The sequence below is a fragment of the Corvus cornix genome, chromosome 2, assembly GCF_000738735.6.
Source record: "Corvus cornix cornix isolate S_Up_H32 chromosome 2, ASM73873v5, whole genome shotgun sequence".
Classification (NCBI taxonomy): domain Eukaryota; kingdom Metazoa; phylum Chordata; class Aves; order Passeriformes; family Corvidae; genus Corvus; species Corvus cornix.
In genome coordinates this window covers 32,116,160-32,142,840 of record NC_046333.1, presented here as the reverse complement: position 1 = coordinate 32,142,840, position 26,681 = coordinate 32,116,160, and the positions used below count along the sequence as shown (strand labels likewise).

Genomic DNA, 26,681 nt, shown 5'->3' with positions numbered 1-26,681 from the left:
ACTGAGGCTTGCTTCTTTAAAAAGGAAGAGCTGTATTTAAACACCACATCCCACCCCCCTTTGTAGTAGTAGGATAAAGTCACTTTTCTTCAACTTGAGTCTGTTCTTGCATCTGTCAGCAGAAGAAGACCCCCTTAGCAAACGAACTAGGTGACAGTCTTTGGATATGATCCAACTTGCATGTGAAGTTAAATGGAGAACAAATGACACCCTCTTGAGCCAGGGAATGCTGTGGGTGACAGAAAAACACCCTGTGGTGGATGACAACTGTGTTTTCATAACCAAGCCAAAGCCTTGGGGTTACAGGAGAGGACAGATGAGACACTGCAGTGAAGCCACAGCAAGGAAGAGCTCTGTGCCCTTGCCCTCAGAGCTGCCACTGTGGTTGCACCTCTGGTCACAACAAACCCACAAAGATGACAGGTGATCTTCAGCCTAAAACCATGCACCTCCACAGGGCAGCCCTGATTGACAATCAATTTTTGCCCTAGGCCTAAGGAACCTGGTCCCATCTAGAAACCCGAGCCCCACATGACCATTTTGCACCGTTCATACTTCTGGTAGAACGAGTTCCATACACAGGACCTGCATTTGTGCCTCCTACTTCCATTGCTACAGCAAAGAGCATCAAAAGCTGGTTCACAGTTCAAAGCATTTGAGTCTTCACAGATTTGGGCATTATCACAACGTGTTTGCAGATTTTATTAACTTGGATAAAATAAGATAAAACTTATTTAGCTTTCAGAGTGTATGCACCATACAAATGCCAACTGATCTGAGCTTAAAAACAATATAAAGCTACAAAAAAGAAAGGAAGATAATTATTTTTAGCTCTGATTCAATGCACAGCAGCAAGCACTCTGTATATCATAATGAGGAGGGAGGAATGATGCAGAGGCAGGGAAGAACAAAACCAAAGCCTTTGCCATGGAGAACAAAGCAAAAAAAAAAAAAAAAAAGAGAGAGAAGAGGAAACTTCTTAAGCTATTATTGCCTCTGCAGTTTTCTTATCTGGAACTGAGTACAAGAAATAATTGAATTACAATGCAATAATTACTGGGCTAATGAGGGCAGACAGGCAATTGCAATTTTCCTAGAGTTTTCTTCCTTCCCTTTCCTGAAAATACTTAAAATAATCGGTAAACAAAGTGGGTTATTTATAAATACAGAGAGACTATACATCCCAAACCAGTACAGCTAAGCAGGGAGAATGGAAAAAATTATTTGCCTGGGATTTAGAGACACTTAAAGGGAAAGCTTCCCTTAAGGAAACAGTGCTGTATACTATCAGAGCTAACTTCACGGCTTGCTGTTAAACTCCCAAGCTGCTTTAAAACTTGACTTGGAGATGCTGAATATATAGTTTTAACTCCTAATGAGGTGTTAAGTGGCTCAGTAATTTATTTCCTTCCCAGAAGCTAATGATCATGTCAGAAGGGAAAGGGCAGCTATCAGCCTTGACATTTGGTGATCCCCATCAGGACTGGTAGAATTATTATTGCCTTGTTTGTCACAAGGCTGTGAGCTCGCCCGGTGTCAGCAGCACAGTGGGATTTTTTTTTCCCTTATTCATGTTATAGCAGCCTGTGTTATTCCTAGCCAGGGCTAAACACTGCAGGAAGGATGACAAAGAAATAGCCTGTGCCCGGGGGAAGTTTGTCAGGCAATCTCAGGAAGATGAGGAGCTCCCATTGAAAGCCAAAGCTGTGCCAGCTCATTAGTGCTCTATGGGGAAAACATCTCCTAATGACATGGGATGCAGCTACTAGGTGCCTTTTTAAGCACCAGGTTTTCTAACTCAGCACAGGTCAGCTCTAATCAATGTGGGTTTTAACCCTCAGCTGCCAGCTGCTTTTGAGCAGAGCCTCTCAGAGAAAAGCTGGGAGTGGTTGGCAAAGGCTTCCTTTTCTGCTTTTTCCGACCAGGCTGAAATCAGGAGAAAGTAAATATTTTGTTTCATTTTGGTTACTTTATGCCCGTGTAGGTGCTGCTTTGCTGAGGCACAGTCTACTGTGCTGAGCAGCAGAGTTTGTAGTCTTGTGTGGCTGCAGAGCTCTAATTTGATTTCTCAGCTAGAATTGCTCATTGAGTGAAATGAGGCTAAATCTCAATGATTTCCATGACAAGGCCAATACAAGAAGTCAGTCTCTCTGCAAGTTGGGGAGCACTTGAAGTTGGGAAGAACTTGTGAAAAAGTCACTTTTTAAGCATACTAATAATGATGAAGTACAGACAAATTCTGGCTGGTTTGGGGTACTGCTTGGCTCAGTAAAGATGAGCTGTGTGGGCTAACATAGAATTACAGAATGGTTGGGTTGGAAGGTACCTTAAAGACCACCTATTTCCAACCCCCCGCCATGGGCAGGGACATCTTTCACTAGATCAGGTTGCTCAAAGTCCTATCCAGCCCGGCCTTGAACAGTGCCAGGGCTGGAGCATCCACAACTTCTCTGGGCAACCTCATACATGTGGTAAGGTAAAGGAATGAATGAATCCTGTTGTGCTGACATGACATGTGCTCTGAAGATGTGTATGGTCAGGTCTGCAGGTGGACTTTGAAGGTGAATGGGGAAACAAAAGCTAGCTGCCTAGTGCAAGAACTTGCAGAAAGGTGAATATTTAGAAAAAAAAAAGTCATATTATTTTTTCTCTTCTTTTTTTTCTTCTCCTCTTTCTTCTTCCTTATAGCCCATGTCTTTTGTTTATAACTGGTTTTCAGGAAATATCCATTATGAAACATTGCTACAGTCCTTGTCTTACAATAAGGTAGCTCCAGTGGGACTGGTGTCAGCTTCAGAGAAAGAAAAATGTGGCCCCCTGGTTTCCATGGGTGAGGTAGGCTTTCTCTATGCTGTCTTGTTTGTCAGAGCCCTGTGTTTCAACCTCTCCTACAACAAAATCTCTGGCTCAGTGTAGATAAGATCACAGTAAAGGCTTGTCATACCTGTTGTCCAATTATGTCAGTCTGTAAAAACAGCTCCAAGTGAATAAAAATAGCTTTAACAGTGTGAATGATAGTGTTCTGTTGTGTGACTAATTTCAGTGCCTTGGTGTGATAACTTAGTTAAGACTATACAAAGCCCTGGTAACAGATATGAAACTCAGAGTTAGGCCCATCTTAACTCTTTGTCTTAGCGTGTTTTTGAAATGGACTTTGCCAAATGTCTTTTCCACCCTGCAGTCTAAGCTAGGAGAAGGTATAAATTTTTTCCTGCTCTATTATCACAGTGATTTTAAAGTTTTAATTTATTTATTTCAATCCACCTGTTACCTGTTCGCACTGCCTTTTGTAGCTGCAGCATAGAGCATCTTTTCCAGAGGACAGGGCCAACTGCTGCGTGCATTGCTTGGCTTAAAGGACACTGCTGACAATCCCAGCTCCTGTAAGTCTGTAGGTCATGGTGCTGAGGTCAAGCAGCCTCTTAGAAACCAGGCAAATGGGACATTTGAAGGGGCCCTCTTCCAGCCAAAGAAACACAAGCATGCAGGCAGGACCATTAGGCCAGTAAAGCCAGTGGGGTTATGCACACACTGCAAGATGAGCAGCTGCTTGGAAACTTTACTGCGTGGAAAGGGAGGTCTCAGCACACACAAGGTCTTCAACTTACTCAGCTGCACTGCATGATTTTGAGTGACTTAATGAATAATGGCACAGGAAGGGAAGGGTGGTGTATAGGGTGACCTTTTTGTTGTACAGAAAAATAACCACTGCCACAGAACTAGACCAAAGTTCTCCTTGTTTGGACTTCTTCCCCTCACACTCTGCAGTATAGTTAGATGTGAGCAGAACACTGCATAAACATAGCTGAAGACTCAGCTTGTCTACTTAGTCATGGGGTTGTGGCATGCCAGCTTCCAGGGGTATATTCCATTTTGAATTGCCTCTGCATTACTCCTTTGTAATTCATCACACTGCGGGAGACCGTTTTGCAGTGTCTGTGCTCCGTTGCATGTCACCTCATCTAAAGTTAAACTCCAAAATAAAATAAATGTTATCCTATCTGTTGAGCATTAAGTATTGAATAGGGGGTTTAGCTGAAGTTAGATGCTACAATTCATTCTGACATAGCAAAGGATAAAAGGGATAGTAAGAAGCCCTTGCATAGCTAAGCTTTTTATCTAAGAAGCCTTATGGTATATAATTTTATCTTGTTAATATATTAGTCAAAGAGTCAGGTGGCCAAGATTTCACAGTCCAGAAATAAAACCATCATGAGCAAGGATTCAAATGCAATATATGTCCATGCCACAAGCCATTACAGTACAGTGATGTCTAATTTTCATTTGTATACAGAAATTCCTTTCTATGGATATTGTCTTGAAAAATTGGTGAGCTGGCAGGAGAGGATACTGAAGGAATAAAATATTTGCTTTGGCTCATGCAGGATAAATGTAGTGCCTGAATGGTGTTTCTCAAAACAAATTGCTGTCCCAGTTTTCTATCCTGCCCAGCCTGACTTTACAGGATTGTCTGTATGTCACATATGTTCCAGAGGCAAGGGGAAAGCCTGGGACACATCAAGCTCTGTGACTTCAGGCATTTTATTTTATTCCCTGATTTTTCAGTTGTAAAAAGAGCTTAATGGCACTTCCATTGTAACAAAGGTGCTATGAGGAAAGATTTCTGTGATGTTCCTGAAGCACTTAGATTAGAAAGACTGGGGAAAGGACCTCAGGAAATTACTTCCAATCCCACATGGTTAGTTTTTCATTTTTCAGACCTGCTCCTTTTGGATCACACAGAGCAACTGCCTCTGAGCTGTTTGTTATGAGACTTGGGATCATCAGAAATCTCCAGGAAAACAGCTTCACTGTTAGTTTCCCAAAGGGTTTCTCCCTGCATATCCTATCCTGGAAATACAGGAGACCCACACATTATGTCTGAACCTTGAGGTTAGAAGAGAGGATAGATGAAATGCTCTGTGTGGTGCTCTACTAACCCCTCTGGCTGTATTCAGAGATTCATGATCCCTTGCTTTATTTGCCTCAGCCCTCTGGCCACTGCCCTGCTTACCACAGTCTGAGAGAGAGCCTTCTTAGGGTTTTATGCGTGGTGAGAAGACTCATGAGCCATATAGTCCTTGTCCCCATTCAAAACCATTTATGCTCAAATCTTTCAGGCACTTTACTTTCATTATTATCCATTACGTAAAATAATTTCTTAAATGAAGAGATCAAAACCCTGAAATCTCGCTAACAGAGAGACACTGAGGCATCTCTCTTCTTCAAGGTTCCAAGCCTTGGGATCATTACAGCAGCAGTAGACTGGGCACAGAAGTGAAGAGACAAAGCTCTGAGTGGTTTTTTAATGTCTTCATTAAAAATGAACATATTTTATGAGCATTCTCTTCTAATGTGTAATTTCACTTTGCTATGAAACCCCAAGTTCTTGGCAATGTGATCCCACTGGAGTATCATTCAGCAAATAACACAAATGCACAGGCTTTTACTGGACTTTCTAGGACTGCAAAACTTATACTTTGTAAGAATCCTCACTAATATTTGAGGGGATAATAATTTAAAAAAAGAAAAAACATCAAACAAAAAATCCCAAGCTATTCCTCAGTAACAGCTTGAAAAATACTCCATCTGGCTTTTATGAAGTAGATAATCAGGATCAGTCTTCTGTACAGCTGCTGATAGGAGAAATCTCATGATTAAAAGAATGACAGCATAGAACTTCTTCCATTAGGAGGGACTGTGCCCGTGTACAGCTTCTGTATTCTCTCAGCTGGATGCACTGACTGCATGTTTAGCCTCCTCTCAGTCTGACACATCACCAGTCTCCCAAAGGTGCGCACTTCTGAGCTACATGGCTCAAGAAACAAGGTGCTGAACATGAGCAGCAGCTCTCTAGACTCACTCCTTGTTTTGCAGGCACAGCATCAGTTGCCAAGTCAGCTCTGAGTGCATCTACTCCCCGCAAAAAGATTGAAGTTCCTGCTCAGATGACTGCTAAGGTTAAATGGAGCATGGCTGATAGCCCTGAGACCTCAGAAGAGCGTGATCTTTTTTATCCCCATCACAATTTTCATTATGAAACAACATTTCAGGGAACAAAATTAATTTTAAGTGGTAGTTCAATTTGATTGGCTTCAACTAGCTTAGCAATCTTAAGATTAAACACACTAAGTTTTTGTTTACAGTTTGGCATGGGGCAAAAATAATGGTAACATTATCCAAATCTAGTATTTAAACTTGTGTGCATCTCATCTGTCTCTGAGTTCTGATTTATTTTTCTTCCCCCTAGTCCTCTCCTGACATTTTTAAGCATTAAATGTTAATGTAATTAAGCGCCAATGTGACTGCAGCCTCTAAGAAACACAGCAAAAATTTTTGTTGTACTTAGAAAGTCTCACAGTAGTGTGGGAGTTTCTTCTTTTCCTTCAGTTTCCTCAAGTTTTGGAACCTCTGTTTCCAAAAGTGATGCCAGGAACCAGTACACATGGCCCCAGCACATGACGGGAGTGTGGCTATGGAATAAACTGTGGACATTTTAAACCTGAACACGTACCAGAGTGTTATATCATATCATGTGCACTGAGCCCTGGGCTATCCCATTAATGCAACTAGTCACAATAAACACAATAAAATAATCTAAATTATTTCTTTTAGCTGCTAACAAATATAATGACCATGAGCTAGCAAGGACTGTTTCACCCAGTACTGGGCAGAACTATAATGTGACTCAAGTGTTTGATATCTTTCTTCTGAGGGATGGGAAATCCTGTTTGCTGTGGTAGATGGAGATCCTTTTGTGTTTCTTCTCTTCTGGGCCATGCTCTCCAATGAAGAAAGGATTTCTTTCCTGATGCAGAGGTATCCATTCCTTTCTGTCCCAATGTAGTACATCACACATCATGGTATTTGTGTTTGGTCCTTAAGAGAAAACATTCCCATTGCCAATTATGGTAACTTTTACAAAGTAGTTGGCTGCAGTTAAACCTTCCTATAATTGCTAGGACTTCTAAGCACAAATATTCCTTTCACATAGTAATCACAGCAACAAAAAGCCCTCCAATTTTTTAGTAAGGAAATGTTCTATTGTTTCAATTTGCTGTAACTAAAGCCTGCTCTTTGCATTAGAAAATAAAATTCCATTTACAAGATGAATAATTCCCTTGAGTTCTCTTTGCTTCCATTGTTCTGAAGCAATCAAACTCCTCCCTGTTTGGCTAAGGAAGCCCTGCAGTTTTTTTTCTCTCCCAAAATTAACCCCATATAATATGCAGAGTGACAGCAGAATAAAAGCTCTGTGATGTTGCTGATTGAAAGCTGCCTTGTTTTTCCTTTCCCAGAGAAGGTGCCTCTCCTCCCAGAGAAGGTGACTCCCTTGACTAGGGAGTCTCTCTGCTGGACCATTTCAATAGAGCTTTGGTTCAGGGCTTGTGGATTTTACTCTTACGGTATTAACAAACCACTATATCCATTCCTGCAGAATCAGAAACAAATCTTAATTATTTGAGAGCAGATGGATGAGGATTTTTTGCTTCTTTCTTTTTTTTTTTTTTTTTTTTTTGATCCAGCTTAGATCATATATCTTCTTTAACTATCAAAAAAACCCCCAAACTGTACAGCTGTAAGCTACTTTATAGTTTAGAATGGGATGGTTATCCCCACGGATCTGCAAAGCATGGATATGAAACTACCAATGCCATACACACTCTCCTCTATTCCCTTTTCTCTCCCTCAATAGCTGTGCTCTCTGCAGCTTATCAAATCCTCCCCCAGCTCCTATTTATCATGGCAACAAGTCCAAGACCACCATTTTCTAAAAAACTGCAGAATAATTTAGGTTGAAAGGGAGATCATCTAGTCTGACCTGCTGGTCAAAGTTACTTGGGACCACATTTAGCTGTGTTTCAAGTATCTTCAAGGATGGTGATTCCTCAGCTTCTCTGGACCCCTGCCCTTGGGCTGCACCACTGTCATGGGCATATTTGCAGGGGAAAGATCACTCAAAATTTTCTGCTGAAGTTGAATACATTTCAAGAGTTTAATGTTATTAAAGTTAGTTTTATTACTCTTAATAGCCAGGCCATGATTAGGAGTAATGGATTTTCTCCTCTTGCGTCCAGGCAAAAGGGAGTCTCCTCCATTTCAGCAATCCAAGCTGAATCTGTACCGCTGAATTTGAATCCTAACACGGCTTTAATGCTTCAGAGGCATAGGCAAGAGTCTCTTGTTTGTCAGGGAGAGCAAAAACCTGACAGCAGTGAGCTGGCACAGCCTTATGAGCAGAGCTGTGAAGAGGAGATAAAAGTGGGAGCATGCTGGGCTTCCCAGAGAAACCCTTGTGCCATCCCATGCTTCCTCATCCAGTTCAGCTTTGCTGCTGCTCCTCTACCACTGCTAGCTCCAGGTCATAAACAGCTCTAAGGATGAGGGGTGGATGCCAAGAGAAAGGTGAGTTGGTGGCACAGAAAGTGGAAAGCAAAAAAAATGGTTTCTCCTGGATAATTTGCTCGACACTAAAAGGGCCTGAGTATAAGTGTCTTGTGGTGACATCATAGGAGTCAAGGAACTGTAAAATGAAGTCATAGGCAACTGGGAAGACAACATGGAGAGTGTTGGATATCTTATCTGCGAGCAGCCTCTGTGCTTTGTCAAGAGAATACAATATGTGAGCATTAAGTATCTTCCCTTTCAGAGTGACACACTATAATGAGTGAAGCCCCTTACAGCTGGTTCCTTTAGCAGTGTAAATCAGTCAAATATTACAGGTTTTTCAAGCTGTTTTGAAAAAAAAAAATCCTTAAAATTTTGGGGTTTGTTTTTGTTTGTTTTTAACAATGAGCTTAGAACAATTTTTCGACATCACAAAACTTTAGCAGGTGACTATGCTAATCAAGGAATTTTTGTTGGGATATTCCAATTTTCTATTTTTTTTTTTTTTTAAAGCTTAATTTAACATTTCAAATCAAGATTATAGTTGACTTTTTATTGCATGTTTCAGCTCTGGAATTTGAAATTACTTGATGAAATCTATTTGAACATTTTGATTTAAATATGTGAGTTAGAGGAAGTGCTGTGAAATTCCTGAATCGTGTGAAAGAGACCTGCCTGGACCTTTATATAACCAGAGGTTTTTTATTGTTTTCTGGTTGGGTGAGTTGTTTTTTTTTTCTTTGGTTTGTTTTTTTGTGGGTTTTTTTTTGTTTGTTTTTGGTTTTTTTTTTGGTTTGTTTTTTTTTTTTGTTGTTGTTGTTTTTTTTCCCCATTTGGTTTATGCTAACAGCAATTCTTGTCTTACCTTTTTTGTTTTCATGCACCACGCCTGGCCTGATCTCCTGGGAATCTCTAACCCATCCTGAAATCCAAGGGGAAGAATGTCCCTGCCGCTGCTGAGGGACTTGCAAACACTGCAGAGAATTTGTCTCTGGTATCTGCTTTGACTTATGATCAAGCAGTGAGTTGGTGGAATGTTTTTGCTGGGCAGTACAGCCAATATTGTCCCTGCCACAGCCTCCGCCCAGCTGAAATGAAATTCAGAGCTTAATGAAAGACAAAACACAGTGCCTTCCTGATTCGAAGGATTTCTTCTCTAACAATGTTTCTTTCATGACTTGTTCTTGTGATACAGAGTTATCATTGTGCCTTAAACAATGACCAGCTTAAATCCAAAGGGAATCTGCAAGTTTGTGTCACCTTACCTAAAAATATTGAGAATGAGAGAATACAGACAGAGCAAAACTCCTTCCCTATCCCTTTTCAATCAATCACAAAGGTGGCGAGAAGCCTCGAGTGTTTGTCTTTGGAAGAATCAGCTCTTTCAGAACCAGATGGTGTCAAGATCGATTGATGGGGATGCAATTTAGTGTCCTTGCCAACCGTTAGTGTGCATGGCTGCCTGGCTCAAACAGCCCCTGAGAAGGCCACGTGCTGATACCCTTTCTCACAGTGGGCAATCCCCCGCTCTCCAGCTAGTCATAATCACACTAGAGAGGGCTGGAGTCAATGAGGGCAGTGCAGATGGCAGATCCTCATGCACAGCACGCAAACAGCAGGCTCAGATCCAAAGACCTTGTAGAGCTGGGCCAGCAGCCACTAGAAACCTGCAAACTCTGTGATGGATAATTACTGTACTGAAGTTCTCTTAAATACATGGAGACCACTGTTGGTTCTCTTTTAACCTGCCTTTCTAAAACCCTACTGTCTTAAGCTAGTACGAGTAACAACGGCAAGCAGTGAAATGCAACGTAAAAAGCTACAGGTGAAAAAAATAAATAGCAGGAGTTTGCTGAAAATCAGTCTCCCCATCCCCGTGCAGGATGGAGGTGACAATGCAGATAACAACAACTGCTCACTTAGTTTGGGTAAGTCATACCTGGCAAATCTAATGGTCTGAGAGGTGAACCGTGGCGTGGGCAGCCTCGTGACTTTGCCAAGGCATGCTGGATGTCAGGCAGACCAAGGGAATTGGCATATCCAAAGTAGGTACCTGAAACTCTGAGGGCCAAGGCACCAGCCCACAGAACACCACCATGCAGTCAGCCCTATACGAAGTGTTGAGTGAGTTCTCATCCAGTTTGGGATGGCAGTAAACAGACATAAACTGAAAGAGCAGCAGTTGTCTTTCCAAAGTTGTTTGATTGACACAGTTTGCATGTATGCACGCATGAGAAACAGTCAGTCAGCAACAGGCACTTTTGGGATGGGCCTTAGCTTAAGTGAGACATTCATCCAACCATTCCCCTGAGTTTGACCCCACTGAGTGTCCCGTCTTCCTTCTGTCCTGTCTTAGGAGTCATGCTGGTGGGTTACTAGCATTCCCTGATGTCACTTGGTAGGTATCAGGATGGGGATGCCCAGCACCTTGCAGTGTCAGGTGAGAAGAACATCTCCTGAGTCATGGGAGGAGCACCCCATGTCCCATAATTGCAAGTGCACAGGTTAAAGGAGACATGCTCCATGACTAACACAGGAAGAATGTGGCTCGTTTACTGGCTGGCAAGAATGTGTGTGTGACATGGCTATACGTGGTGTGAAATCAGAATTAATCAACTGCATGCTTCGGGACACTTGGGAAAAGGATGAAAACCTGATTTCAGGACACCTAGCGAGATTACTTTTGAAGCAGGAGGTGCTGGAGCCATTCCTGACCCACAGGGAAGTCTAAGAATCCATCACAGGAAAAACAGACATCCTACAATACTCAGAACAATGTTTGCATACAAATTACAACCAACCAATACGTGCTGTGTTGTTTTTGTGGTGAGTCATGGCGGTGAGAACATACCAGGTGAGCAGGAATGAACGGCCTGCAGAGTGTGGGCAACTTGTGCTGTGAAATAAGGCGAAAGCTTGCATAACATGGCGACAGCTACTTTTCCTCATGTCTCTTCAAACTTTGGAAAAGTCTCTCCAAAACATGTTAATTGGCTAGAACAAGGTTTGGAGCTGTGGATGTGACCTCAGCCAAAACTTCACACACAGTAAAAAGAACACTCCAACATCTTACGTACTTTAAGCCCTTATTTAGGCAGCATACTCCTATGCAAGCTTTATTCCTGTCCAACAGTACGTCATAGCTCCTGTGTTTCCAATTATTAGAGTACATATTACTTGGCACAAGCAAGGACTAGGTTCTAGCCTTAAAACAGTAAGCACTTCAGGGCTGTGGGGTTTGTTTTGGGTGAACTGTCTGGCTTTTGCAACTTGTATAACACCTGGCAGCAATTCACCAATACTTTGGCATGGTGGCTCTAAATGCCATGTTTTTGACTGCAGCTCCGTCAATGCACAGTTACCTCCCTAATCATGGTGTTGGGATTCATGAGATAAGCTAGAAACAGACTTTGGTCTCTACCTAATGGGGCCACCCTGCTGACTCTTATTTACGTTTTTGAGCCTTTCCTGCCCCATCTATGGCTCAAGTATTCTCAGTTTAAATGGATGATGTTGATTTCTCCTCCCTAGGTCTCTACCAAAACCCATCTTGTCAGTTTTGGAATGTCCCTCTGACCTGTGTAGACTGTTTGAATTTTGGTCTTACCCACCCAAGTCCTTGCAGGCTTTCTGACTCCACCCACAAGCTTCGTAAGTATATGCTCTTCCACACCCTCTGTCATTAATTAGCTCTTTCTGTCCTATCCTTCAAGTCAGTCATCCCATCAAAGAAAAAAGTGAGTTTGGTACAGCCATACTGGTGGGGTTTTTTGAACAGCTAATTATCTTCCAAGAACTTAAAATCCTTATTTGTGCCAGGGTCTTTCCAGGGATCAAAGCTAGCTTTAATGAGTCCTTCATTTTTGGTTTTAATTAGCTCAGTGCTGTTCAGTTCCAAGTGCTCAGGGGCTTGCTTGTCCTCCACCGGTCCAGTACTGCTCAGATGCTCTGCTGCCCATTCCCCCAGATGCTGCTGACCTGATCTCTCCTGCCTCCTCCAAGCAGCCATCCCACAGGACCTGGTCCTAGAGCAAGACCTCTATACTGTCCCGCTTGTCTTCCTCCTTCATGCTTTCATGTCAATAAACCTGGCTCTCAGATGGAGAATCACAGGAGTCAATTCCACCAACAGTACAGGTCCCCCTGCTTGCCTAAATGAGCAGAGCAACCTTTTGAATCATTCTGGGCATTTTTCCTTTGTCTTCATGGGAATTGGATCAAACCTTCACTGAAGGTGTTGTAATAACTAGGCAACTTATGCTGCTTGTCAGGGAGGCTCCTCAGAGAAGTTCAAAGTCTGCTGGGAGTGGTTGAAGCCATTAAACCATTTTAATTGTTGGTGCAGAACTTGAAATGTGAGAGACAGACTTTCTCAGGAGACCATTGCAGAGATGTTCATTTATGCAATGTGCTATGTTTTGTGTAAAAAGTGTAATCAATACATTTTCTGTTTCATAAACCAATGACCTGATCCTCAGCAGAGCTCTGGTTTTATACTGGGGCTCTATCCTCTGCAGATCTCCTCTGAGAATTTGGGGCTAAGGGAAAGTTTCACTCTACTTTGTGGTTTATTTTCTTCTTAGCAAACAGAATTTTATACATGAAGGCGAAAGGACAGAAAACGAACATGGCACAAGTAAACCACACAAAGACCTGACTGACCCCTCCTTATATCTGAGAAAATTTGGAGAACTAAGGTTTTGTCTATCTGAATAATTTTAAGGTCTGAAACACAACTGTTCAAGGAGTAGAGACTAACCTCTTAAATTTTTATAACAAATAAACTCCCCACCATACCCAAAAAACAAACCAAAAGCAAACCCCCCAAACAGTGGAAGTCATAAGTAATATATAAGTCTGGGCAGAATTGCAGTAGCTGCTACAGTAACTGCAGAATCACTGAGTTAAAAAGCTGTATGCATCAGTTAGCTAATGGTCATGAAACTCTTTGAAAAGTAAAAGGTAAACATGAAATGGATTTTTAAACACTGCTCTAAAATTTGTTAACAAGAAAATTAATTGTGGTAACCTAGTAACTACAAGTAAAGGATAAAATTACAAATAATGCAAAATAATAATTTATTCAGCTGAGGGGCTGGCAGTCCAACTGTTGATGACCAAAGTGGGAAGTGGGAAGTGCTGAAAGCTATACTCAACAACCCTTTCCAGCATATTGGTTTACCTTTCCTCTTCTCCTGCTTGGCTCTCAAGGTGCCTAAAATCTCATTGCCCATATCTTTTTCATAAAAACCCACTTGCTGCTTGCCTTTGGGTGCAACCACAGAAAGCTTGGCCTGGGTGAGAGCTTAGGCATCTGGCTCACAAGTCACCAATTCTGACTCTCCCCCGTGCCAAATTCACACAGCAGTCATTTGTGGGCATTTTTACTAGAGGCTTGACGGACTAGGCCTCAAAGAAAGCCTTAGCTGGGTCACAGCTCCACCACATCCCATGTGTCTCATCTGGGAATTTCTAAAGATGCCACCACTGGAGGCCTGGAGCAGGCAAGCTTCTGTAAGCATGGCCTCGATGAGTCTGCCTGTGGTCAAGGAAATACTAGATCTTTTAGTTCTTTTCCATCCTTGTGACTCAAGGAATATCTGGGTAATTTAATGTCCCCTCAGATATGGGGCATGAGAATCAAATACCCCCTGCTGTCTATGGAAACTGGAAAATGCATCCCATGCTCTGCTGGAGAACGTCTTCTCTAGCTTGTTTCCCTCTAGGATGAGCTGTCCTACTGTGCACAGGTGAGCCAGTGGGTGAGATCCCCTCTTGGAGGGAGAAGTCTGGGTTTCAGGCTCAACCCCAACCCAAGTGAAGCCCTAATCAAGGTACAAGGATGACTCACTTCTGCTCACCCTTCTGACTGTATTTCTCTGTAGGATGTGACACTCGTAACCTGGCAACACACTGGTGACATCACTTTTTTTGCAACAAGTTTGGCAGCTATATAGAATGCCTTACAGGAAAAAGAGCTCACATCATAGACATTGGATTCCTAAGGAAAAACTCATGTGATTGTGTACTCTGCTACTTTGCACCTCATCCCTTCCCCAGGGATGTTATTAGAGTGTGGGCTAATTTCAAGCAAATTTGATAAAGGTTAAATGTCTCAAAAATACAAAGGTTCTGAAAGAGACACAAATATTGACGGCCACGTAGAACAGAGATACCCAGATTAGTGACCCCACTGAGAGAATAATGGAGACTCAGTTTTATTAATAAAGACCAGAAAATCAAAAAAGGAAAGAGCCAACAGGAATCAGACTTTGTTAGTCCCACCGCTCATGAAATTGCTAACTCCTACTTGTTATTACTTGTCTTCATAAAAACACTGCCTGTCTTCTCCCTCGGGCATCTGTTGCAAGTGTTACTGAAGATGTCCTTGCAGAGAGAAAACAATTATTTTAATAGCTCCCTTAAGTAAGAATACAGGCTCTGCAGTTAATCAGCTGCCTTTTCGAGCCCTTGCCCGTTAAGAGTCCAGTGCAGCAGGTCTGAAAACACAGGCTCTCAAAGTGTGACTGCCAAGCCCCCCTAAGGCTGCGTGAGAGCTGGAAAAGGCGCTACTATCACATGGCAGGCTGGCAGGAACTGCAATTGCTGCCTGAAGACTGAAGGCAAACTCTGTGTTTTTCTGTTGAGTAACATCTTCTGGCTCCTTCTATCCTCCATCATAAAACCGAGTTTGTTTGTTTAGAGCCTTGCAGTGTAGATGAGGGATGGTAAAAAGAGTAAAAATAGATTAATAGATTCTTTTAAGACCATCTTAAAATGCTATGAAGTTAGTCTTTAAAATTTATTGGCCTGTAGGCTGATTTTTTGCATGAATTATGCCAAAAGGCATTGCTCACCACTACCTGCTCCCACTCCATTGGGTTCAAGCACTTCCATATCATCCTTAAACATTGCATTTATAGGCCTTAAGTACTGCAGAACCTCCTTCTGATGGAAAAAGTTTGGTTTTATTCTTTCCTCTTTGAAGAATTCCTGCAGGGAAGAGGAGTTTGAGACCTCCAGAGCTCACAAGCAGGTGACACAACCCTTCCCCTGTGTTTCTCATGTGGCCAGCTGCTTGCCCTGGTGTCACTCAGCTGTCCTGAAACTTGTTTCACTACCAGTTTAGGGGGACAGGATGTGAGACGTTCAGTCGAGGAGGGCTGTAGACAGTGGCAAAGAAAGTCCACAATCAACAAATGGCCACTGGGCAATGATAAAACCATTGTTCCCTAGCTCCTTGCTTTGTAACACTGTCCAGTGAAACACAGAAAGACTCTGCATGAAATGTGATGGCTGCTCCCAAGGGCCTTTTGAGGGTGTCCCTCCACACCTCTCACTGCTGGAGCCTGCCTGGCCCTGTGAGGTCCTCCCCAGATTCACACCCTTAGAGCAGCGAAACTCAATTTTGCTGTCACCGAAAGATTTCTAAGCCAGCCCTGGCCAGCAGCCAGCTGCTCAGTAGGCAGCAAGCTGGGGATCCTGAGGAATAAGCCACCCACGGTGTCTCAGAGCCCTCTAAACCTGTTGGGGCTGATGGAGATTCAGGAATCCTGGATTCATGGCCCCTTGCCAGGATAGGTGCCAAGCAGACCAGGGAGGAGGCTACCTGTCAGCCAGTGATCATCAGGAGACCATGATCAATCCATCTCTTCTTGAATATATTTACATACAGTGAGCTCAGGATTGGATGAAAGATAAAATCTAGTATCTACCTGGGTTTCACAAGATTTATTTTCTGTTGCCTACACTGGCTGTCAATAATTTTGCCATTGTTTTTTCAATAATTTACTGACTGAACCTCAGTTTTAGCTCTCTCAAGTTAATGGATTGCCTAACACTGATGTCAGGCCAGTTGATTAATCTTTTTTTTTGTTTGTTCTTTGTTTAACTTTTTAAGATATAAACCAACCCTGTACCTTTTCACATCTTTTGGTGCTTTCCTGAAATGTGCCAAAGGTTGACTCAGACCTCAGTAAGCTTCCTGTAACTCTCAACAACAAAAAAATTTGGGTAAGGGGCTAATGGAATGATAATCCCCATATTCTCTCCCCTGCATTTCACATTAGCATGAGGTCATACTCAGAATTAGGTGGTAGGACACTTGTTACATCCCTCTGAGCTCTGCATCCTCAGCTGCATCCAGTCTCACAGGTTATTTTGGTGCTGCAGATTCAAGAAATGTTGAGTAGTTGCTGTCAACAGAAAGTGCTGGACAAAAGAGACATCTGTTTTCTTTCTAGAGATGCTCCCGCCTTTTTTTCTGAAACACAGAAAACCTAGTGCTGCCTGCAGCATAGATGATGCCTCAGATGGATTTTGGGGCTTTTCAGCTTCCAAACTTAGTTAATGAGCCTGGACCAATGCAAAACAACCTGCTGTAGAAAGCAAAAGAGTGTGTTCTCCATCGAGATAACAGCTTGTGGAGCTATTACTGTAATAATACTGCCTCGCAAATACTCATTTCAATGGTTAATTGTTCCCAGCTCTGTGCTGGTACCATCCCAGCAGGAATAGGCCCAGCATGACTTCTGCTGCATTGGCCGCTGTTATCGCAGCGCGCAGAGCACTCTCCAGACATGGAAGCATTTAATCACCTAAGCGAGCACTTTCTCCACTCCAGCAGTCAGCAGAGTGCCCTAATGCAGCCAGTGCCCTAATGCAGCCAGTGCCATTCCCGTAATGATAATTTGCTAACTCTACTTCTCAGGCGAACAGAAGGGAAATGTGTGATGCGCAGCAGAGTATCCAGAGCCAGTGTTAAAGCACCAGTGCCCCTGTGCAGTCTGAAAGCCTGGTAAAGCCTGGTGCTGCCTGCACTCCCTTAAGCACATCACATTCTCCTTTGCCAAGAAGCTGAATAAATTCAACTTTTTATTTCAGGTGGGCCCAAATAATTTCTATTAGCTTGCCGTGAAAAATACATGTATAAGCTGCTATTGCAAGCAGTTTCATTTTCGTTAGAGGGCCAACCAAGAGTCTTGATGTTGAAAATACACATGTACCATCTTCTATCCAGCTTAAAGAAATGCACACAGAGAGACTGTCAGCACTAGGCAGCATCAGGGCACGTAGCTGGCATCTGCAATCATATGTTGCTCTTTCTTTCAATTCTCCCTTCCTTTCAATTACACCCACTGATTATATTTCGATTCATTGACATTGCAGTCACTCCTGTGTGGGCACAGTCAAGCTAGTTTTAAATGAGCTAATTTGGCTACAGATAGCATTGCAGACAGTGCAGCATGGGACTGGATGCAGTAGAAACTGGGTAAATATTTCAGCGGCTGAAATATTTACCAAAATGGGCTGTGGTGGGCTGCCGTGGCTCTCAGAGCATGAACAAACTATGTTAAAGCCAGCTCAGGCACATGGGCAATACACAGCCACGATTTTGGTGCAGGATGAGGTTACTCTCAGGGAAGGACTAGGCATGCTGCAGACCGGGGGCCATGGGCTGAGGCAGACCTAGCATACAGATCTAAGGTGTCCAAAAGCATCGTTCCGTGGGGAGTTTCAGTTTGTTGAGCACTCTTGCAATTGCTTGAGATGTTAAAAAAAAAAAAAAAAAGGAAAAAATGCAGACTTTACCGCAATGTATAAAAGCATGGTGGCTGGAGGAGCATAAAAAAGCCAGGGAGATGACTGATGAGGCTTTCGTGAGGTCTGAAAACACACCTATGCCCCACCAACTGCAGAGACGAGACTAGGGAACTTCAGGGACAGCAGTGCTGCAGGGAGCGTCTAAACACCTGAGACCTCAGTGTCCTGTCACCTGGGGACGGAAAAAGCCTGCCCTCAGCGGCCAGGCCACAGCACTGGGGACGTTCTTAGTCCCCCTGTGCTCACGCCGGGAGGAGGTGGTCACCCTCCTCCTCCTCGCCCCCCGCCGGCGCTGGGCCCGGGGCCGGGACCGCTCCGCAGGGAGCCCCGCGGAGCCGCTCCCCGCCCAGCCCGGCCGGTGCCCGCGGTGCCCGGGCGGGGGCGGGCGCGGCGCGGGTGACGCCCGGGGGGCGGTGGCGGCGGCGGCGGCCCCGCCTCGCCCGGCCGAGGGGCGGGGGCTCCCGCAGAGCTACTACTACCGCCGGCGGGGCGCGGGGCAGTGGCAGTGGTGGCTGCGAGCGCCGGCGGCCGGAGCGGGGCCGGGCGGACAGCGGCTGCGGAGGCTCCTCCGGCGCCGGGGAGCGGCGGTGCCCGAGGAGGAGGGCGGGAGGAGGAGGAAAGGCGCGGGGCCCCTCCGCGGGGCGCAGGGTTCCGCTGACCGGGCGTACGAGGCAGTGCGGGGTCTGTCCGCAGGTGCCCCTCCGTCGCCGGCCTCCCGCGGAGGTCCATGAGTCGCGGGCGGGCAGCCCCGGCAGCGCCCCGCGCCCGCTCCCGCTCCCCCGGCTCCGGCAGCGGCCCGTGGCGGCGGTGAGATGGGGGGCAGCCTGGGCTGCCACCGCTCCATCCCCCGCGACCCGGCCGACCTGTGCCACAACCGCAAGTTCAGCGCGGCGTGCAACTTCAGCAACATCCTCGTCAACCAGGAGAGGCTCAACATCAACACTGCCACGGAGGAGGAGCTGATGACCCTGCCCGGGGTCACCCGGGTGGTGGCCCAGAACATCGTGGAGTACCGCGAGTACATCGGTGGCTTCAAGAAAGTGGAGGACCTGGCGCTGGTGAGCGGGGTGGGGGCGGCCAAGCTGGAGCAGGTGAAGTTCGAGATCTGCGTGAGCAGCAAGGGCAGCTCGGCGCAGCACTCGCCCAGCTCCCTGCGCAAGGACCCGGCCTCTGAGCACTACCTGTCCGCCACCAAGATCAACATCAATACTGCCACCCCGGCACAGCTCATGAGCATCCGTGGCATCACTGAGAAGATTGCTAACAGCATTGTGGACTACCGTAGAGAGCATGGGCCCTTCAAAAGTATTGAGGACCTGGTGAGGATGGACTGCATCAATTCCTCCTTTCTGGACAAAATCAGGCACCAGATTTTTGCAGAGCGCTCCAGGCCCCCTTCAACAAACACCAATGGTGGCCTCAACTTCATGGCCAAGCCTCACCCCAGCCCCACCTCTCTAAGCCTCCAGAGCGAGGACTTGGACTTTCCTCCTGGGGGTCCAACGCAGATCATATCCACTCGCCCCTCTGTGGAGATGTTTGGGGGGGTGAGAGATGGCAGACCTGTGTTAAGGGTGGCTACGTGGAACCTGCAAAGCTGCTCCATTGAGAAGGCCAACAACCCAGGCGTGCGGGAGGTCGTGTGCATGACGGTGCTGGAGAACAGGTAAGAGGCAGCACCTGACCTGCAGGCCCAGCTCCATGCAGGATTGTAGGTTCATGCCGTTGAGGTTTGGGCACAGTACAGTCTTGTTGTGATCCTAGTGGGATTCACTCCTTCCCAGGATTACTAGATGTTTTCCACTTCTTGCATGAAGCTCTGTTTGAGTCATAATGCTGGGACTGTAGTGGCTGTCCCTCGATAAAGCTGCTATAACCCTTGATAGGCAGTGGAGCTCCTGAGGAGGTGTGTGTATGTACACACATCTGTGCAGGGAAGCCTGGGCTGTTACAGTCAGTCACCACAGGCCTGTTAATGCTTGGTCAAGGATTGTTTCTCCATTAAGAGCCTTTTGAACCAGTCATGGAGAGCTGCGTTTCCTGCCAGAAGCTGGGGGGAAAGGGCTGTGTAACAGGCGTGGAATGCCACAGCTCATCCTGCAAGGGTGACACAGCTTGTTAATGAGTGGTCATGGGGCATCTGCTGAGCTGGAGGGACTGCTCATCCTTGGGGGTGTGAGACATGGAGCACCTGCCTGGGGAGGCTGTGCTGTCCTTGTGCCAGGCCTTGTGCCCTGATGGCACTGAGTTTACGGGCCCAGAACAAGGTGGTGTTGCCAATGGGATGGTACTTCAGGTATTAATGAAAAGCTGAGAGTTTGGGTTTTGATTTTTGTCTGTAATTGGGCAAGAGTGCTGGGGATGTCAGTCTTAGTAAACTTTCTGCTTGACGCAGGAATGTAAGAATGCAAGAAGCATCTTGAAATAACTCTAGCCCTTTCCTTTTCATGTGTCAAATCTGTCCCAGCTGATCTGGCATTTAGTTTACAACAGTGGTAAAGTAACTTTTCTCTCTGGCTGCCATTCAGACTTCCAGCAGGAAATGAATAGGGGCAGAGGACTCTTGGGCTGCTGCGAAAGGGATGTTGTGGGGGGGGGGGGGGGAAGTGCTGATGAACTGTTCTCTCTGTCCTTTTCCAATAATATGCTGAATAACAGATCTTGTCGGTGTGGTTGCAGAGGTCAGGCGTGTGAGCAGGATGGTGACAGTGATACGAAATCCTGTGCTGCAGTGCAGGCCAGGGATATGTCTGCTGTGCACCGCTTGGGAGCCTGATGCTCCCGCACAGGAAACATCTGTCGTCTCGCAGCCACCACTGCTTGATCCCCAAAATGAAGATGATCAGCAGGGTCATTGAGATGTTAGGCTGATGGCTTCAGCCTAACATCTCTCAGTATTATGCTTCACTAGTTCAGGTATCCTGTGCTTTCCCCTTTGTCTCCACTCTCTCTCTGTTTTTTTTTCTTTTTCTTTTTTTTTTTTTTTGTAAACAGCTGGTTGGCTGGAGTGGAGCTGCTGGGGAAAGAAACTCAGATTATCACTAGTCTCAGAATTATTCTAATAATCCAGTTTTGGAAGAAAAGTGACTTCGGTGATTTATTTATGTATTTTTTATAAATGTATACACACACGTGGGACTTTTAAGGACCTCATCCAGTAAAGTGTTAACTGTCTGTCACTTCTGCATCTTCAGCACTTTGGGGGAAAATGTTCCAAACAAGACAGCCCACCTATTACAAAAGCTAGGCAGAGATAGTGGCTTATAAAATAAAGCTGCCTTAGCCCAAGCTGGCCACTGTGTATGCAGAGTGTGGCCCTAGCAGTTTGTTTTATTTTTGCCCTTAGACTGCATGGTGCTTAGTTTCTGTCCAGCTTAGCCAACAGGCACTCATTTGTGCTGGTGCTGTGAAAGGTCTCCTGGATACTTTGAAGTTTCAAAGAAGCCTGATAGAAGTACTTGTTTTTGTTCTGTTTTATTGCACATATCTGTGTCATCAATCACACAGAGTGAGCACGATGCAATTGTTTTCTGTACTTGATCCAATTTGTGATAACGTGAGAAGCTGGAAAGAAATGAGAAAGCAATGTGCATCCACAGAGAAGCCTGCAAAACTTTCCTGGGAAAATAAACGTGGGAACAGAAAAAAGCAACACTATGCAGGAAAAAAATATATGTTGGGAAAAGCCATACTCAGCAACTCAGGGAGGAATTTCCTCTTGCTTGTGCGAGCATTGCTGGGGTCGGTGGAGCTTTGCAGCTGTAAAACAGCCTCAGCTGAGGCCCAAAACTGCCTTCATTCTGCTTGTGACCTCTGTGGTCTCCCTCCCAGCTCCGTTCATACCCTGGGAATGGACAAAATGCCTTGCAAACTAATCTGTGCCCAGGTAAATCAACTTCAGTAGACAGACAGCTGGAGAAGTTCACCTCTTGCTTCTCCAAGCAAGAATATACTGCTGCATGGAGCTCACCAGCACTTCAGCCTCACAAAATCCACAGGTTGTGTTTTCAGGGTACTCTGGGGGTATCCCACACGTGTTGCTCAAGTCTTCAGCTATGACCCAAGCTGGAGGTTGATCTGAAGGCTGTTTGGCCTGACAGAAGGTGCTCTCACGAGTTGTGCTAATGGGCAGCTGCTTGCTGCTTCACTTTGTGCACAGCTGCGCTTATGTACATGAGTAAATGTGCTCCTTCATGCTGGTCCCTTATAGTCAGGGGTGGTCTCAGGTAGTCCAGGAGGCTCTCAGGAGCTGGACTACTGTCTTGTTGCAGTACTTAGAGTTGGAGGAGCTGCCTCAGCTAGCTTTTTGAGTCCAGAAATAAAGCACAGCAAGTCAAGAAGACTAGTAAAACTGTCTAAAGAGCAGTAAAGAATCTTAATTTGACGTATTGGGGACTTCTACACTGCTTAAAAGGCTTGCTTTGGGCCTTGCTTTGGGGTTTGGTTTTTATTGTTTTTTTATTTATGAACCATCCACAGCAAGGAGCTTTAAAACCCTTTGGGCTTGTTCTTTCAGGTGTTAACAACAGGGAAAAGTACCGCTCATTTCCAGGTGAGGCTGGAAGACTAAGCTCCTCCTGTCTTTCAGCCCTTTGCATTGAGGGAACAGTTGTGCAGGAAGGAAAGAGGGCCAGACCTTCATTCAAGCCAAACAAAAAGCAAGAAAATGTCATATTGTAACCTGCTGAAGGGAGGAGAGAAAAAAAAAAACCTAATTCAAAGTCTTCACGCTTGTTCCCAGAAGTGCTAAATTTCTGAAGAGCGGTGAAGGGAATGTACACTAAATCAGTAAGCATGACTACTACTGCTAAGCTATTTTGAAATTCATTGCTGTAGTGCAAAAATAATGAAATGCAGCAAGGTCCTCACCCTCTTTTCTCATATTACAAGGATCTATGTTTATCCCAGCATTTGAAGTGAAGGAGCAAGGTGTTTTCATTCAGAGGACTAGAGGGTAATTTTAGAAGAGCTTAACACGATGAACGAGGAGGCGAGCATGACACATAATTGGATTGAAGTATCAAGTCTGGGGTGAATTTGCCCGAACCTGTGGTGTTTCATGCAGGTGTTGTTCAGAAAATCTGGGTTTTATTGACAGAGAGTCAGAGTTGGCCTGTCTCTGGGGATGCAGGTCATCCACTGCATCTGACCTCCATGTCCTCCCCATTCGCAGGGGGGATAAAGGAACAAACCGCTTCTTCTCACCAAAAAAAGAAAGAAAAATACAGGGTAAGAGCAGCATGATCAAAAGGGCAAGTTCAGGTCAAAGGCAATGAGTGTTTTTGTGGAGAATAAGTAGCCCCATGTTTCCAACCCCAGGGGATGTTTCCTCTGGCCAAGGTCAGTGGAAGTACCCCAGAACTGTCCCGTACCCCAGGTTCATAGAGGGGTACTTTTGCCACTCCTCATCCATATGTGCCTCAGGCCTGTCCCTCCTTGCTGTAAACTGAGTTCATGGCTCCCGTGACACTCTGTGACTGCTTTCTCTGGCTGTCAGGTGTTGGGATGCCAGCTGGGCGACCCCATGAAGAAGTGTGGGGCAGGCATGTGCACCACCTACCAACACACAGGGCATCATAAAAGTGCAAACTCCAGTTTGACTGTGTGCTTAGAAGTTTGCAAGTAGCCGAGGGCAGTAATTAGTTGTGCACTTTCCCCAGCATGGTTTTCAGTGGAGGTTTTCCAACTGGTTTTCATGATGCTTTATAATACTGAGCAGCAACTTTGTGAAGACCTCTTAACTATTTTTTTTTTCTTGTAAGTGCACTTTGCAGTTCACTGAATGAAAATTGATAAAGGGTTTGAAGGCCTGAACTTACACTCTGTCTAAAGGAGTGGGACTGTGAGTCAGGATGATGGTGGGTACAAAGGTCCACAGAGCCCAGCTCTGTTTTCCTTCTGATGTGAAACAGTTCAAGCTGGTGTTTCCTTCTGCTGCTTTCTTTGGTGAGCTTCTTGGTGCGGTTACATCTTCTAGATGCAAAAGGTATAAGTAATAAAGCCTTAACACTTGTTGCAAAAACTTCAGAACCACAGAAGAGCCCAGGTTGAAAGCGACCTCAGAATATCATCTGATCCAGCCTTTCCTGGGAAGGGGAGCCTGGATGAAATTATCGCTGTGTCCAGTCACACTTAGAAACTTCCAGTAGTGTGGCTTGTCTGCATCCCTGGGAGGTTGTTCAAGTTACTAACTCTTTTCACTGTAAAAAAGTTATTATTTGCATGCCTGTAGAGTAACAAATACCAATATAAGGTTTGTGCTTAGCACTGGTGTTGGTTTTTTTTCTTGGCATGGATACAGTAAGCCTTAGGAACATGTCAGTCCTTCTTTCTTCTCGAAGTTGGTAACTGGTTAGCTGTTTTCAGTTTGGTTAGACAAAAGCATAGAGATCTCTCAAAGGCAAGAAATTAATCTCAATTTCTGTGTCTGAGACTTAAATCAGTGTTCCAGCTGAGGGAACAGTAGGTAAACCTCAGCCCAAAATTGGTTCCTGGGAGGCAGTGGATGGACAGGCAAGCCTTGGGTAGCCCTTGCTGTGCCACCGTACTTGAAAGTTCCTCTTCTTAGCTTTACCTACCCCAGGTCACCTTAAGCACATCCTCTTGTCACCTAATAAAAAGAGAAGTTTCTGAGCCACTCTCTGAAACAGCATCTTCCTATTAAGACACAAGGAAAACTAAATCCTTTTCAGGTCCTGCGCTAGGTGCTGAAGGCAAGATAACTGCTTTCCCATTGCTCCCCTACACTAAATAACAGGGTGGGGCTTTTACTTTCCACTCTAGTGTCTTAGTCTGGGCTGAGAGGTGGGGTTTTACAAGGGGCAATTCTTTGCTACTGGGGCTTGTTACTTCGCTTGGGAAGGGGTATGGTGTGGTACCTTGCGTCCAGGCTTGTAGCTGTGTTTCCTGTCAAGATGATGGAAAAGGACTGCATCCCCATGGAATAGACATTGTAGTGACTTATTGTGGTAGTAGTGATGGTTGTACTTGCATGCTTCAGAGGCTCATCACCAGCTCGTATTTGTTGTTTCCATGTGTTGCTGAAGCTCTCAGTGGTCGGGCAAGGCCCTGAGGTGCATCTGTTTTATATCTCTTTCTTTGTAAAGCTACGTGGTTCTCCCTCCATTGGGTTAGGCTGGAGCCTTGCCAAGAATAATTCCCCTGCAAGAAAAGATCAGGAAAGAGGGCCTGGCTCAAGTAACCGGACCATGCTAATAAGTCTTAAACAGCAAAAGAACAAATCCACCCTCTTCTCCTTATGTAATGGAGAGGAAATCCTGCCTCCTGCAACTTCAGAGAAAACTTGAGAAAAAAGGAATTGTTAGATGATATCATCTATGTGCACTTCACAAAGAGATTTTAAAGAGCAGTAGAAAAATTGATGCATGTAAAGCCACCAGTAATTTGCACTTTCTGGTACCTCAGAGGACAAAAAAAATGGGGTGATGGAAGAGCTGTTGTTTTGGGGGTTGGCTTTTTTGTTGGTTTTTTTTGGCCTCCACCTGCATGAGACCAACAATATTTCACTTACTGGAGACTAATAGGAGCCTTGAACTGCCTTCTGCATACCATCTGGCACGGGAAAGCAGCAGGACAGACCCTGAGTTACGTAGTTTTCCAGTGAATTGAAACTCGACTGATTTACTCCTGTTCAGGATTTGGCCCATTCCTTTGTCTGTGTAAAATCACATGAAGGCTGCCAAGCTTAATGCTAAAGAGCACTGCCATCTCCCTGGGGATTAGGGCTCCTCTGAGGTACTGCTCCCATCTTGGATAGGGGTTCCAGACCCTTTCAGGATTGCTGCTGGGGGAACAGGTGATGTCGGTTTCAAAGTAATAAAATAATATGTTAATTAAATTCCATTTCCAAACTTCTGCTTCGTATGGATGCAGTACTGAGCCCCTCTACAAGGGCATCACCTGCTCCTCTGGCAGGAGGTGGAGTGCTTGTTCGAGGTACTTTGCAAGTCCTGGGTCTTTGCAGGAGAGATCAAAAGCAGTGGGTGGACTTGCAGCAAGACCATGAAGGGTGTACGCTATCCCTGTGTCCAGACACGTGGAGAAGGCATCTGGAGCCATGTGCTCTGCAGGAGATCTCAGAGGTGAATGCACCGAGCTGTTTGATCCTGCTTGTTCTCTGTTGCCACAGCCCCCACAGCCTTCCTTCCTCAAACAAGACATAGGAACGTAGGACAGACCCTTGAAATAACCCCAGTAGCCTTTGCAGGGATTTTCTGTTTTATTGGAGATCTGGGCATTGTTTTAACTTCACTCATCTGCAATTTCAGCATATTTCCTGAATGTTCAAAAGCTCTATCTAACCAGTCACTTTTATCTGCTTTGAAGTTGAGAATGTGGCTGGAAAAATAGTATAGTTAAAGGCTGGTTTATCTATATAAAATAAACATTATTTTTCTCCTTTTTAAAATTATAACCATGTGCTGCCATTGTTACTTGTGCCAAAAAGCTTGACTAAAATGAAACAGATTAGTGGGGAAAGAGTTGGTTCATACATCGTTTTTTTTCTCCCGACATGTCTAATTGATACATCTGGCAGCACTTAATGGCCACATAGTTTCAATCCATGCCTGCTTGACTGTTCTGCACATGTATTTTGTGTCACTGAATTCATGTTGCAGATCACAGGTATTTTGGTAAGCCAGAGCTGCCAGCTTATTCCTGCAGATCCT

General features: G+C 44.9%; 1 protein-coding gene across 1 annotated transcript in view; it reads left to right on the top strand.

Moving 5' to 3' along the window:
* The first annotated feature begins 18,527 nt into the window (after positions 1–18,527).
* The window catches only part of EEPD1 (endonuclease/exonuclease/phosphatase family domain containing 1), a 62,950-nt gene continuing 54,796 nt past the window's right edge, over positions 18,528–26,681 (top strand). Inside the window, exon 1 of the mRNA XM_039548492.1 lies at positions 18,528–19,657. Within this exon, the coding sequence (XP_039404426.1) occupies positions 18,804–19,657 (854 nt within the window). The 5' untranslated portion in view covers positions 18,528–18,803. The remainder of the gene's footprint in view (positions 19,658–26,681) is intronic.